Source organism: Salmo salar, chromosome 23, assembly GCF_965601325.2.
Source record: "Salmo salar chromosome 23, fSalSal1, whole genome shotgun sequence".
Lineage (NCBI taxonomy): Eukaryota > Metazoa > Chordata > Actinopteri > Salmoniformes > Salmonidae > Salmo > Salmo salar.
Genome location: NC_138313.1, coordinates 24,158,206 through 24,171,492, shown reverse-complemented (window position 1 = coordinate 24,171,492; position 13,287 = coordinate 24,158,206). Strand labels below are relative to the sequence as shown.

At 42.3% G+C, this 13,287-nt stretch overlaps 1 protein-coding gene across 2 annotated transcripts; it reads right to left on the bottom strand.

Moving 5' to 3' along the window:
• Positions 1-6,352: 6,352 nt before the first annotated feature.
• On the bottom strand, positions 6,353-11,820 carry prdx6 (peroxiredoxin 6). 2 transcript variants are annotated; one of them, XM_014169343.3, is made up of 5 exons: positions 11,605-11,820; positions 8,718-8,979; positions 7,188-7,334; positions 6,923-7,069; positions 6,353-6,765 (listed from the first exon to the last, which is right to left on the bottom strand). In XM_014169343.3, the coding sequence occupies exons 1-5, from the start codon at positions 11,694-11,696 to the stop codon at positions 6,640-6,642; spliced, it is 774 nt and encodes a 257-aa protein (XP_014024818.1). In that variant the 5' UTR covers positions 11,697-11,820; the 3' UTR covers positions 6,353-6,639. The 2 variants fall into 2 exon arrangements, with proteins under 2 accessions (XP_014024818.1, XP_014024819.1); XM_014169344.3 differs by having other exon boundaries at positions 8,823-8,979.
• Between the last annotated feature and the right edge of the window lie 1,467 nt (positions 11,821-13,287).

The window sequence follows — 13,287 nt, the reverse complement described above, 5'->3', positions numbered from 1 at the left end:
TGATCCGGTTCACATGTCAATCATTAACTAGAGTTCCTCTCAAGCAACACTGAAAGCTAGTTTCCCCGTCCCAGACCAAGTATTTTCCCAGGAAACAAAGTAAAACCATTGAGTTCTAAACTATCTTTTTATTACTATTACAATTTTACATCTCAAACTAAATCCAAGCCAAACTCTCTAGTGTACTGTAGCCGTCTATGGGAGATTCTCAATTGGTTTGCTCAACTCCTCCGTTCTATCCCCGCCTCCTTTTGAAAAATGTCAATGGGAACCGAGAAGAGGAGGGTAAAGAAAACATTGAAACAAATGCACTTGTTTGAAATGATACTCCATCACTCATGTGGCATCATGCAAATTATGTTTACAAGGGTGGACTCCCATATTAAATGTGTAGTTGTAAAAAGACATTTAGCTAGTTGTGCTGGACATTTTATAGATAAAGGGATAAGTAGCATATCCCTTTTAAATATGTGCATACTTTTCTCCCCCAAGTAAACAATAGCCGATTCAAAGAGGATGTGGCATATGTCAAAACTGTTCTGCAATGGACTCTGGGCATTTGCTTCCTCAGTGGGAGGAGGTGAGGACACACCTGCGTTCGCCTACTTACTAATTGATACTCTCCTTGGCCACTCGACCACTTATCGGCTTCCAGGTCACGGAGGAGAGTATGGAGGAGTCGAAGAGAGGACGGTTACCAAATGAGAATCTTCCCTAGGCGCTGAAGTCCTCATTTACATTACTGTGGATGTACTGCCATCTGTTGGTAAAATAGAGCAAAGCATTGGAGGGTTTCAGCACAGTGTCTGTCAACTACAGCTCTTGAGCAGATGTTCCTTACCTTTTGGGGTGTTTGAACCCACCTAAACCTTCTGGGGCCTCATCAATATTGCGTAGACGTTTTCGTCTTTTGAGCTTCAAGTCATGAAATCTATGCAGCCTACTCAACCACTTTTTATAGCTACTGTTTACAGGCCTCCTGGGCCATATACAGCTTTCCTCACTGAGTTACCTGAATTCCTATCGGACCTTGTAGTCATAGCAGATAATATTCACATTTTTGGTGACTTAAATATTCACATGGAAAAGTCCACAGACCGACTCCAAAAGGCTTTCGGAGCCATCATCGACTCAGTGGGTTTTGTCCAACATGTCTCTGGACCTACTCACTGCCACAGTCATACTCTGGACCTAGTTTTGTCCCATGGAATAAATGTTGTGGATCTTAATGTTTTTCCTCATAATCCTGGACTATCGGACCACCATTTTATTACGTTTGCAATCGCTACAAATAATCTGCTCAGACCCCAACCAAGGAGCATCAAAAGTCATGCTATAAATTCTCAGACAACCCAAAGATTCCTTGATGCCCTTCCAGACTCCCTCTGCCTACCCAAGGACATCAGAGGACAAAAATCAGTTAACCACCTAACTGAGGAACTCAATTTAACCTTGCGCAATACCCTAGATGCAGCTGCACCCCTAAAAACTAAAAACATTTGTCATAAGAAACTAGCGCCCTGGTATACAGAAAATACCCGAGCTCTGAAGCAAGCTTCAGAAAATTGGAATGGAAATGGCGCCACACCAAACTGGAAGTCTTCCAACTAGCTTGGAAAGACAATACCGTGCAGTATCGAAGAACCCTCACTGCTGCTCGATCATCCTATTTTTCCAACTTAATTGAGGAAAATAAGAACAATCCGAAATGTATTTTTGATACTGTCGCAAAGCTAACTAAAAAGCAGCATTCCCCAAGAGAGGATGGCTTTCACTTCAGCAGTAATAAAGTAACTTCTTTGAGGAAAAGATCATGATCATTAGAAAGCAAATTACAGACTCCTCTTTAAATCTGCGTATTCCTCCAAAGCTCAGTTGTCCTGAGTCTGCACAACTCTGCCAGGATCTAGGATAAAGGGAAACACTCAAGTGTTTTAGTACTATATCTCTTGACACAATGATGAAAATAATAATAGCCTCTACACCTTCAAGCTGCATACTGGACCCTATTCCAACTAAACTACTGAAAGAGCTGCTTCCTGTGCTTGGACCTCCTATGTTGAACATAACAAACGGCTCTCTATCCACCGGATGTGTACCAAACTCACTAAAAGTGGCAGTAATAAAGCTTCTCTTGAAAAAGCCAAACCTTGACCCAGAAAATATAAAAAACTATCGGCCTATATTGAAACTTCCATTCCTCTCAAAAACAAATTAAAAAGCTGTTGCACAGCAACTCACTGCCTTCCTGAAGACAAACAATGTATACGAAAGGCTTCAGTCTGGTTTTAGACCCCATCATAGCACTGAGACTGCACTTGTGAAGGTGGTAAATGACCTTTAAATGGCGTCAGACCGAGGCTCTGCATCTGTCCTCGTGCTCCTAGACCTTAGTGCTGCTTTTGGTACCATCGATCACCACATACTTTTGGAGAGATTGGAAACCCAAATTGGTCTACACGGACAAGTTCTGCCCTGGTTTAGATCTTATCTGTCGGAAAGATATCAGTTTGTCTCTGTGAATGGTTTGTCCTCTGACAAATCAACTGTAAATTTCGGTGTTACTCAAGGTTCCATTTTAGGACCACTATTGTTTTCACTATATATTTTACCTCTTGGGGATGTCATTCGAAAACATAATGTTAACTTTCACTGCTATGCGGATGACACACAGCTGTACATTTCAATGAAACATGGTGAAGCCCCAAAATTTCCCTCGCTAGAAGCCTGTGTTTCAGACATAAGGAAGTGGATGGCTGCAAACTTTCTACTTTTAAACTCGGACAAAACAGAGATGATTGTTCTAGGTCCCAAGAAACAAAGAGATTTTCTGTTGAATCTGACAATTAATCTTGATGGTTGTATAGTCGTCTCAAATAAAACTGTGAAGGACCTCGGCATTACTCTGGACCCTGATCTCTCTTTTGACGAACATATCAAGACTGTTTCAAGGACAGCTTTTTTCCATCTACGTAACATTGCAAAAATCAGAAACTTTCTGTCCAAAAATGATGCAGAAAAATGTATCCATGCTTTTGTTACTTCTAGGTTAGACTACTGCAATGCTCTACTTTCCGGCTACCCGGATAAAGCACTAAATAAACTTCAGTTAGTGCTAAATACGGCTGCTAGAATCCTGACTAGAACCAAAGAATTTGATCATATTACTCCTGTGCTAGCCTCCCTACACTGGCTTCCTGTTAAGACAAGGGCTGATTTCAAGGTTTACTGCTAACCTACAAAGCATTACATGGGCTTGCTCCTACCTATCTTTCCGATTTGGTCCTGCCGTACATACCTACACGTACGCTACGGTCACAAGACGCAGGCCTCCTAATTGTCCCTAGAATTTCTAAGCAAACAGCTGGAGGCAGGGTTTTCTCCTATAGAGCTCCATTTTTATGGAATGGTCTGCCGACCCATGAGAGAGACGCAGACTCGGTCTCAACCTTTAAGTCTTTACTGAAGACTCATCTCTTCAGTAGGTCATATGATTGAGTGTAGTCTGGCCCAGGAGTGTGAAGGTGAACGGAAAGGCTCTGGAGCAACGAACCGCCCTTGCTGTCTCTACCTGGCCAGTTCCCCTCTCTCCACTGGGATTCTCTGCCTCTAACCCTATTACAGGGGCTGAGTCACTGGCTTACTGGTGCTCTTCCATGCCGTCCCTAGGAGGGGTGCGTCACTTGAGTGGGTTGAGTCACTGACGTGGTCTTCCTGTCTGGGTTGGTGCCCCCCCTCGGGTTGTGCCGTGCCGGAGATCTTTGTGGGCTATACTCGGCCTTGTCTCAGGATGGTAAGTTGGTGGTTGAAGTTATCCCTCTAGTGGTGTGGGGGCTGTGCTTTGGAAAAGTGGGTGGGGTTATATCCTGCCCGTTTGGCCCTGTCCGGGGATATCATCGGATGGGGCCACAGTGTCTCCTGACCCCTCCTGTCTCAGCCTCCAGTATTTATGCTGCAGTAGTTTATGTGTCGGGGGGCTAAGGTCAGTCTGTTATATCTGGAGTATTTCTCCTGTCTTATCTCGTGTGGCTCAGTTGGTAGAGCATGGTGTTTGCAACACCAGGGTTGTGGGTTCGATTCCCACGGGGGACCAGTACGGAGAAAAAATGTATGAAATGTATGCATTCACTACTGGAATTCGCTCTGGATAAGAGTGTCTGCTAAATGACTAAAATGTAAAAATGGTGTCCTGTGTGAATTTAAGTATGTTCTCTCTTCCTGAGCCCTAGGACCATGCCTCAGGACTACCTGGCATGATGACTCCTTGCTGTCCACCTGGCTGTGCTGCTGCTCCAGTTTCAACTGTTCTGCCTGCGGCTATGGAACCCTGACCTGTTCACTGGACATGACACCTGTCCCAGACCTGCTGTTTTCAATTATCTTGAGACAGCAGGAGCGGTAGAGATACTCTCAATGATCGGCTATGAAAAGCCAACTGACATTTACTCTTGAGGTGCTGACTTGTTGCACCCTCGACAACTACTGTGATTATTATTATTTGACCATGTTGGTCATTTATGAACATTTGAACATCTTGGCCATGTTCTGTTATAATCTCCACCCGGCACAGCCAGAAGAGGACTGGCCACCCCTCATAGCCTGGTTCCTCTCTAGGTTTCTTCCTAGGTTTTGGCCTTTCTAGGGAGTTTTTCCTAGCCACCGTGCTTCTACACCTGCATTGCTTGCTGTTTGGGGTTTTAGGCTGGGTTTCTGTACAGCACTTTGAGATATCAGCTGATGTAAGAAGGGCTATATAAATACATTTGATTTGATGTAAGGAGGGCTATATAAATTTGATTTGATTTAGACGGCGCAACTAAACAAAGCTACTAGAAACTCAGACTGAAATAGAGGTGCTAGTGTCAGAGATTGAGTACAACCAAAAGGTTTTATTTGGCTCGCTCAGTTGTAGCTACAAAGAGAGGATCATTAGGACAATGAAGTTGCTTTAGCAATGGCAAATATACTTCACATCAGTAGACAACACTCACCATTAAGCCATCCATCCTCAACAGCCCCCAACAATGATGTTCTGCAGAATGAACAGGTCATGCGTTCCACCTTAACATTGCCACCACATTCAGTAGCGTCTTTTGCACATCACATAACCTATCACCTGCACATAAAGAGTGGAAGCATTTTCTGTTCACATAATTAAAATCGTTTTGGGTTGGTGATTGTATGTCAATATGGGGGCCGTCTATTGGTTCGTTCGTATTTGGGAACCCATTGATGGCATCATGGCAAATAAATCCCTCTTGACTTCAACCTGTTGTGCAATGGTGTTTTACTGATGATTGCATCCAAAACATTTGCTCGAGGGCTGTGAGATGCCGATAGGTACTTTTCAGCAGGAGCTGAACATTTTGAATTTTGTTTGTACTGGTCCCCCGTGGGAATATAACTCAACCCTGGCGTTGCAAGTGCCGTGCTCTACCAACTGAGCCGCGCGGGATAGCACTTAGATGTGCAGCGAAATGGCATGAGTTTGCCTTTTGAAAGTAGGTCTTAAATCCTCGCAAAAATCCTATGAGGTAGTTTTTGGAAATTATATCTGATGAGCCAATCTATACTTTCTGCAGCTAAAGCCACATCGGTCTCTAAAAACACGCTCCATGTGAAATGTAGCGTGTGCCAAATCAGAGCAATCGCTCATTCTCAGTCTAAAGTATTTCAACATTGGTAAAACTTTCACACGTACCTCTCATTTAACAAATGACTGTACTTTATATGGATTTTTGTTAAATGCAACGTGGTCGAATTATACAGCATGTCAAGATGTATGAATTCACAATGGAACTCGATAAATGATTTTGATTTATTACTCAATGCTATGCTTGACAAGTAGTTCCCTTATTCCACCACCACTTGGCACTGTGCATATGCACAATGGCCATGCATAAATTTATGCACACTTAAGCAAACACTCATATCGGTAAATCTCACAATTTGGGTGGAAATTATCCCATGCATGGTTTATGCACAGAATTGTGTTTACTTACAGTTGATAAATTAGGCCCCTTGGCTTTTGGGACTCAAGTACTAAACCAAACACTGTCCATTATTCTCTAAGGCCTTGGCTCTATCTGATCACACAGAATCATTACAGGAGGTAATTACCTCCTGTTTGTATACTGGTCAAACAGATGCTTCTTTCCTTCAGCGAGGTCAACACTGATCTGTAGGAGATTAGATGTGATCAGTGCAAGTTTTCAAAACAATTCAAGTGAAAGCAAAGTTAACATTCAGTTACTGGAAGGAAGGATGCATTTTCGAAGTATTGAAGCAGAACTAATATATATATATATATATATCTTCATATCATAACCACCAAAAAAAACACCCCCCACAGTGGTCTTCCAAAAGTGTTTATTGGGGTAGAAACACTGTACAATGCTAAGTTCATGTCAAAGCCTTGCTCCTCAGAAGACATTACTATGAATGAATTAATGGATGCTTACTGAATATGTAAGTAGTGAGATACTTTAATTAGTGCATCTAAACCTACAAGACTCTTAAACGGATGATTGGTTACACTATAAGTCCTCTAACGATAGGACTACTATGTGTTGATACTTTGGCAGTGGGCCTATCTGGGTTTTGGGTTGTGTCCAGGATGACTGTGGCACCCCCCGAGGCTCAGGGCTGTGTGTAGCGGAGGTATTTCTTTCCAGAAGGCAGCTCTTTGGTGGTGACGCCATTGGGGAAAAGTTCAGCGGCCTCTGCATCGGAGAGAGAGGGAATAACCATACACTTCTCACCAGGCTGAGGGAGAGAAAGAGAAAAATATGAAGTAAAAAACAATATGGCACATAGTCTCCACTCTCTCCAAAATCTAAGTTAGACGTTTTCAAGTGGTCTAATATCAAGATGTGAGTGACTAACTTTCAATCAACATGGGTGTGTGTGTGTGTGTGTGTACCTTCCAGTCGACAGGTGTGGCCACCTTCTTAAGAGCGGTGAGCTGCAGAGAGTCGATGGCACGGAGCAGCTCGTCAAAGTTCCTTCCAGTGGTGGCAGGGTACAAGATTGAAAGCTTCATCTTCTTATCTGGACCAATCACAAACACCTGGGGGAGGGACCGAAGGAGAGGGGTCTTATAAACAAACATCAATTTGAGCTTCATTTTCTACAGCAAAAATGTTGCAGTTTACATCTCCTGGATGTGTCTGTGACCTCATACTCACACAGCGTGCGGTGAGGGGAATGCCATCCTTGTCAAGCTCATCAGGGTCCAGCATGCCCAGCTGAACTGAAAGCTCCCTCTTATCATCAGCAATGATGGGGAAGGGCAGGGGAGAGTCCGCACCATCACTGTTAAACGCCATCACATCCTACAGACAGAGGGAGAGAGGTCAGGGGTCAGCGATGATCAGCAAGAGCAGGGGACCGTGTCACCTTTACTGGCTGTGATTTTCATCAGTGACGTCTTTAGACTTCACAACTGATAGAGTAAAAGTGTCCTTTCTTTGCTCAGTAACTAACTCTGTTTTCATGATGTGAACTACAAACAGCAGAATCAGTGACTGTATGTAGTATAATCTACAGCAATGAGAACTATAATCTGTAAAGAACGTGACCGTGTGACGACCACGGACTCTGATCTGAGTGACTCAGATCAGGTCTTTCAGAGACAACAGTCAGGGTGACTGGGTTAGAGCAGGTTGTGGCCAGAGTGAATATTATTGTAAAAAGGGGCCATTAGTCTGGACAGTTATATGTTTTCAGTTGTAGAGAAGTGTTAAAATGGTAGAGATAGTTAGTGTTCACAGCAGCAGTATTAATCTCTTGTGGAAAGATTCTGTGTGTAAACAGAGAGAATCTGTTGGGACTGAATGGATGCGTAACATAAGAGCAGCAGTAGTTCCGGGGTTTGGGTTTTTCGTCAGTGGTTATTTGGACAGATTTCACAGGTTTTAGCATCTTCCGAATTCCGGAAGGGGAGGGTATATTCGGCCCGTAACTTGCAAAGAGCGAAGGTGAAGCTCCTCGTTCCAGTTCCACTCCTTTTTCTAGCATTTCTTGATCTCTTCTCTTAACGTGGATGGACCCAGAACTTAAATCCAGCAGCTGACCAATTACGTGAGACTTTAGTTCCAGGTTAACCCGAGATTACAGAAGTATAGACAGCAGTGTAATGGCTGGTGTGGTCTAATCAAAAACTGGACATCAGACAAAACTAATACTCCTCACTGTGGGAAGGAAGGCTGCCATTAGTCACACAGGTTCAGCCAGAGGTGGGTGTGTGTATATAAGGAGAGGGGGTGGGATTAATTGGTTCAGTGAATTTCAGGGATTAACTTTTCATCCCAAAAAAACTTGTTGAGAACTTGAGGGGGGTGGTGCTTCTGTAACCTAGCAATCAAGCCATGTGTCCAATCACCAATGCCCCAGTGTAAGACTTGAAAACTTGGCAGTCCAGAGGAACTCATTCCCCTGTTGGACCCAAGAGAGGCCTTTAAGGGAGGTAAAACATTCATTACTTGCAGATAGAAATGTAATGAAAAGCTAATACTATTCCCTGTTATACTTGACAGACAAACATATCTGTTCTACACAATATATTTCTGTAGAGAAATGGCCATCTGTGAATGGAGTTGAGATGGAGTGTAACAGCTGTGCAGACTAAAGCAGTCTCAGGGGGAGTACACAGGGTATGTGTATGCATGCAATATTGATTTAGACATGGCTGACAGCATTTAGATGTGGTAGTAAACCTGTTTGAGAGATGCCGTCCATATGGTAGTTATGCAATGTACGGGAATGTGCTCTCTACATTTGAACCACATAGGCAATGGATGCAGAGAGAAGGGAAGGCAGACCTTGCTCCAGGCAAGGTGGTCGGCCACGCTGTCGATGGACAGCGCGATCATCTTGACGTTGCGTTTCTTGAACTCATTGCTGATCTTGGCAGCACAGGCCAGCTCTGTGGTACATACTGGAGTAAAGTCCCGGGGGTGGGAGAACAGGATTCCCCATCTGGAGGAGAGGAGAATAAGTCTATGCTGAGGAAAACATTAGGCTAGACAAGTGTCAGTTTTATTTCATCAGTTAACTTTTACTAAATGAGAGGCAGAGTGTCACCATCTGACTATGTGAGGGAAGGTGGAAGGAAAGACTGAAAATCATGCGACTAGTCTCTGGAATGTGTGGTTGACCAATGATGCAACAATGTATGGTAGAGAGTGTGAAGAAAAGAACAGGAAAACTAGAGGTTCTGTTAACGGATGCTTTGTAGAACCACACCTTTTTAGCGTCATAGTACATCCATATAATAGAGACGTGGTCATGGAATACAAAAGCAAGCCCTCTACACATTGCTCTCCTCCTTTCCCCCACCACTCATTGCGTCAGACTGGGACAGTATGGAGGTTAGAATCTTTTTTCAAAGAAGAGCAACAAGTGTTCTTCTGTAGGACAATACAGTTATTGTGAATGTTTTTTACCCAAGTACCACAATTTGCACATCATTCTGTATTATGGCAATAGTTTATAAGAAAGTGTATTAAAACCGTTGCACTAAAAACAGAGCTGTAGCAACCACCAGTGTTTGAGTGGGGGACTGTTAGGGTGTTGCAATAACTAAATAATCTCTGGCTAATCTGTACTGAGTGCCAAAACATCAAAATGAGAAGCTTTTAGCTACAGAGTAAAGGAAATAACTACCCTAACAAAACACAGTAAACCAGTTTATCTTGAGATTTGTATAAATTTGAAGTTGTATTCTTTCCTCTACCACTCCTCCTCTCTCCCATCCCAGAAAAACTAAAATAATTTGCTCTGTTCGGTAGAAACTTAAATCCCCTTAAGGGGAAAGTTGAGTCTAGCTCTGCATAATCATTTAAAACTACGGCAGGAAATGCTCGAGTCCCCACCCTCTGGCTGCTCCACACACACACACGGCTTTGCTAAGCCAAAGACATGCAATATAATCATTTGTGTGTGTGAGAAAGAGCACCCCCAATCTACCATGTTGGAGGGTCCTTCCCCTGTGCCAACCGTTATCCCTACCCCTTTATATTCTTCTATTATTTAACTCTAGCCATGAATACTAAAGTAAAAGCATGGCCCATGTTAATGATTGAGCTATAAAAACACTGGAATATATATTAGGTATAATTCTGCTGTGTTTGGTCAACTTTTGATAGCACTGCTCCTCTACTTTGGAAGAGTTTGTTAGATCATGCTTATGTAACGGCCAAACCTTTGACCAAGCCAACTGTTTGTCTGGATGTGTGCATGAGTGAGATGTACACTACTGTTCAAAAGTTTGGGGTCACTTAGAAATGTCCTAGTTTTTGAAATCAACTTCTTTTTTTTAAATCAGAAATGCAGTGTAGACATTGTTAATTACTATTGTACCTGGAAACGGCTGATTTATGGAATATCTACATAGGCCCATTATCAGCAACGATCACTCCTGTGTTCCAATGGCATGTTGTGTTAGCTAATCCAAGTTTATCATTTTAAAAAGGATAATTGATTATTAGAAAACCCTTTTGCAATTATGTTAGCGCAGCTGAAAACTGTTGTTCTAATTAAATAAGCAATAAAACTGTCCGCCTTTAGACTAATTGAGTATCTGGAGCATCAGCATTTGTGGGTTCGATTACAGGCTCAAAATGGCCAGAAACAAAGCACTTTCTTCTGAAACTCGTCTGTGTATCCTTGTTCTGAGAAATGAAGGCTATTCCATGCGAGAAATTGCCAAGAAACTGAAGATCTCGTACAACGCTGTGTATTACTGCCTCTAAACAGAATAGAAAGGAGTGGGAGGCCCCGGTGCACAACTGAGCAAGAGGACAAGTACATTAGTGTGTCTACTTTGAGAAACAGACCCCTCACAAGTCCTCAACTGGCAGCTTCATTAAATAGTACCCGCAGACCTCCAGTCTCGACAGTGAAGAGGCGACTCCGGGATGCTGACCTTCTATGCAGAGTTCCTCTGTTCAGTGTCTGTTCTTTTGCCCATCTTAATCTTTTCTGTTTATTGGCCAGTCTGAGATATGGGTTTTTCTTTGCAACTCTGCCTAGAAGACCAGCATCCTGGAGTCGCCTCTTCAATGTTGACATGATATTTGTACTTGGAATAATACAAAAAAGATTTATTTTTGGTAGATTTTACAATACTAAACATTGCTATCTGGAAACCTGGGCAAGGTCAAGAGTGTATATGTTAAACAGACATATACAAATCAAATGTGTCTGAAATAGTGTTTTAATGTGGATTGTGGACAACATTTTGTAACAAACCGTTGTTTATAAGCCCACGATACCCGCGTGAAGCCTCGCCTACAGTAGTTGTTCGAATTATTACGATCTGAGATCAGAGTTTCGCTTTCCATGTGAAACTGGTCCTGGACCGGTGCTTAGCGACGATAATTACCATCATGTTATATGACACTTGTGTCTCCAGTGTATGACTAATTTCACGCGGAACTCGTGGCAATGGACATTCAACCAAGTCTGTTATTGTCTGTACATTAAAATGTTACACAAACACACCATCAGTAAATTATTAGGCTACTGTTTGCAATTGAGTACGCTGATGCAGTTCAGATACAAAGTAATAGCAGATGTTTAGTCTACAAAAGTAGCACTTACGAGTTTCCTAAAAAGTCATGGAATTTGATCTTGCCGATGGTTGTCTCAGCTTCAAAGTTAGGGAACACGTCTCCTAGCAGTATCCCAGGCATGGTTCTCTTTCCAGGGCAAGGTGACGAGTATTTTTTTCTTCTTCTTCGGTGGAGTCTCAGGGCGGGTTGCAATCCAATATTTATAGTGCATTACCGCCAACAACAGTACGGGGTAAAACGGAAACGTAAGCAAACTAAACCAAGCTAGGCAGAGCCAAGCACGAGCTAGCGATATCCTATTGGCCCTTTCTATCATATATCTACATTTTTCCGTTAGTGAACGCCTACTCTGTTGATGTGCGCGTATGCAATAACTCAATTCGCCTTTGCACTCCTAAACAACGGGATTTTTAAAACTTTGCCAAAGGGTCAAATCTGAAAACTTAGCCTACTATGTTTATAACATACTGTAGTTTTATGAATATAAAACAGTAGCAATATCAAATGTTTAATCGATGAGAAAATATGTAGAATATCGGCCAAAATCCATCTTTTTCCGTCTTCCACCATTGGCGGCCACTGGACTTCCATATTTGGCAGGGAGTTGAAACGGCAAGCGGATGTTTCACATTTGTACATCTGGTGAAATGTATGTCTCCTCTGTGGCACAAGGCTGCATTCAAAACAAATCTCCCCTAAACCCCATTTCCCCATTACATGATGGAGACTTGCGCTTGAGCCTTTTATTTTTATTTTTGTTCCACCAGCTTCAAACGGGGCATTTATTTGGCTACACACGACCCTGAATGAATGGACAACAGGGGAGGGGTTAACAATTCTTACCTAAAATCATCCCCACCTATCGAGGCACAGGTGACTAGTGTAAAGCTTACTATTTATTTTCCCTAATTCATTTTTACATAGTTACATTTTTATTAAGATTAGGCAACTAGCCCTAATATAAAATGTCTTGCAAACTTAGCCTATTATTGGCTCTGACGTCATAGTATAGGAAAAACCAACATCTGACTAAGTTTTGTTCATAATAAGGCCCACACACATTTAGAATGCAGTAAAACTTCAAATAAACGCAGTCTCAAATAGCCGCCTGTCCCTTTTAATAGCCGGCAACGGCACACATTTTAGCAAATAAAACTCAGTTTCAAATAAACACAGGGTCTAAATGAATTGTTTACGAGGTTACCATTAATGACCATGAATTGTTTATGACGTTTAATGTTTTCTTTCTTACATTAAATAATTCAGTAATGACTGGAAAAAATTATGTCTATCATCCATTTTTTAGCACCAGTAAGAAACTGCTAGCTAGCCATTGGCTGCTAACAGCTGAGAACTGCCAGATAACTGGCAAGCACAAAAACAGTCAACAACTTCGGGAATACAGAGTACAGACCCCCAGAAATAATTTGATCGCTCTCTAATGGCAAAAGTAAGAACTGACGAAAATACACAGTCAAAGAGAAGAATAATTATTATTGCTGGAAGGGAACGCTGGACTTAAACAATTACACCCTCTGATTTGGCTTCATTGTTAGGCTTGCTCCCATAGAGATAGATATAGGACTCATCTTTGTATCTGTGCCGTTATGGCGTATGTGGCAACATGGGCAGCGCCATTAAGGCAATCTCCATTTTGAAGTAGTCAATTTTCTTCTTCACAATTGGCTTATCCCTCCTGATGACCAGTTTT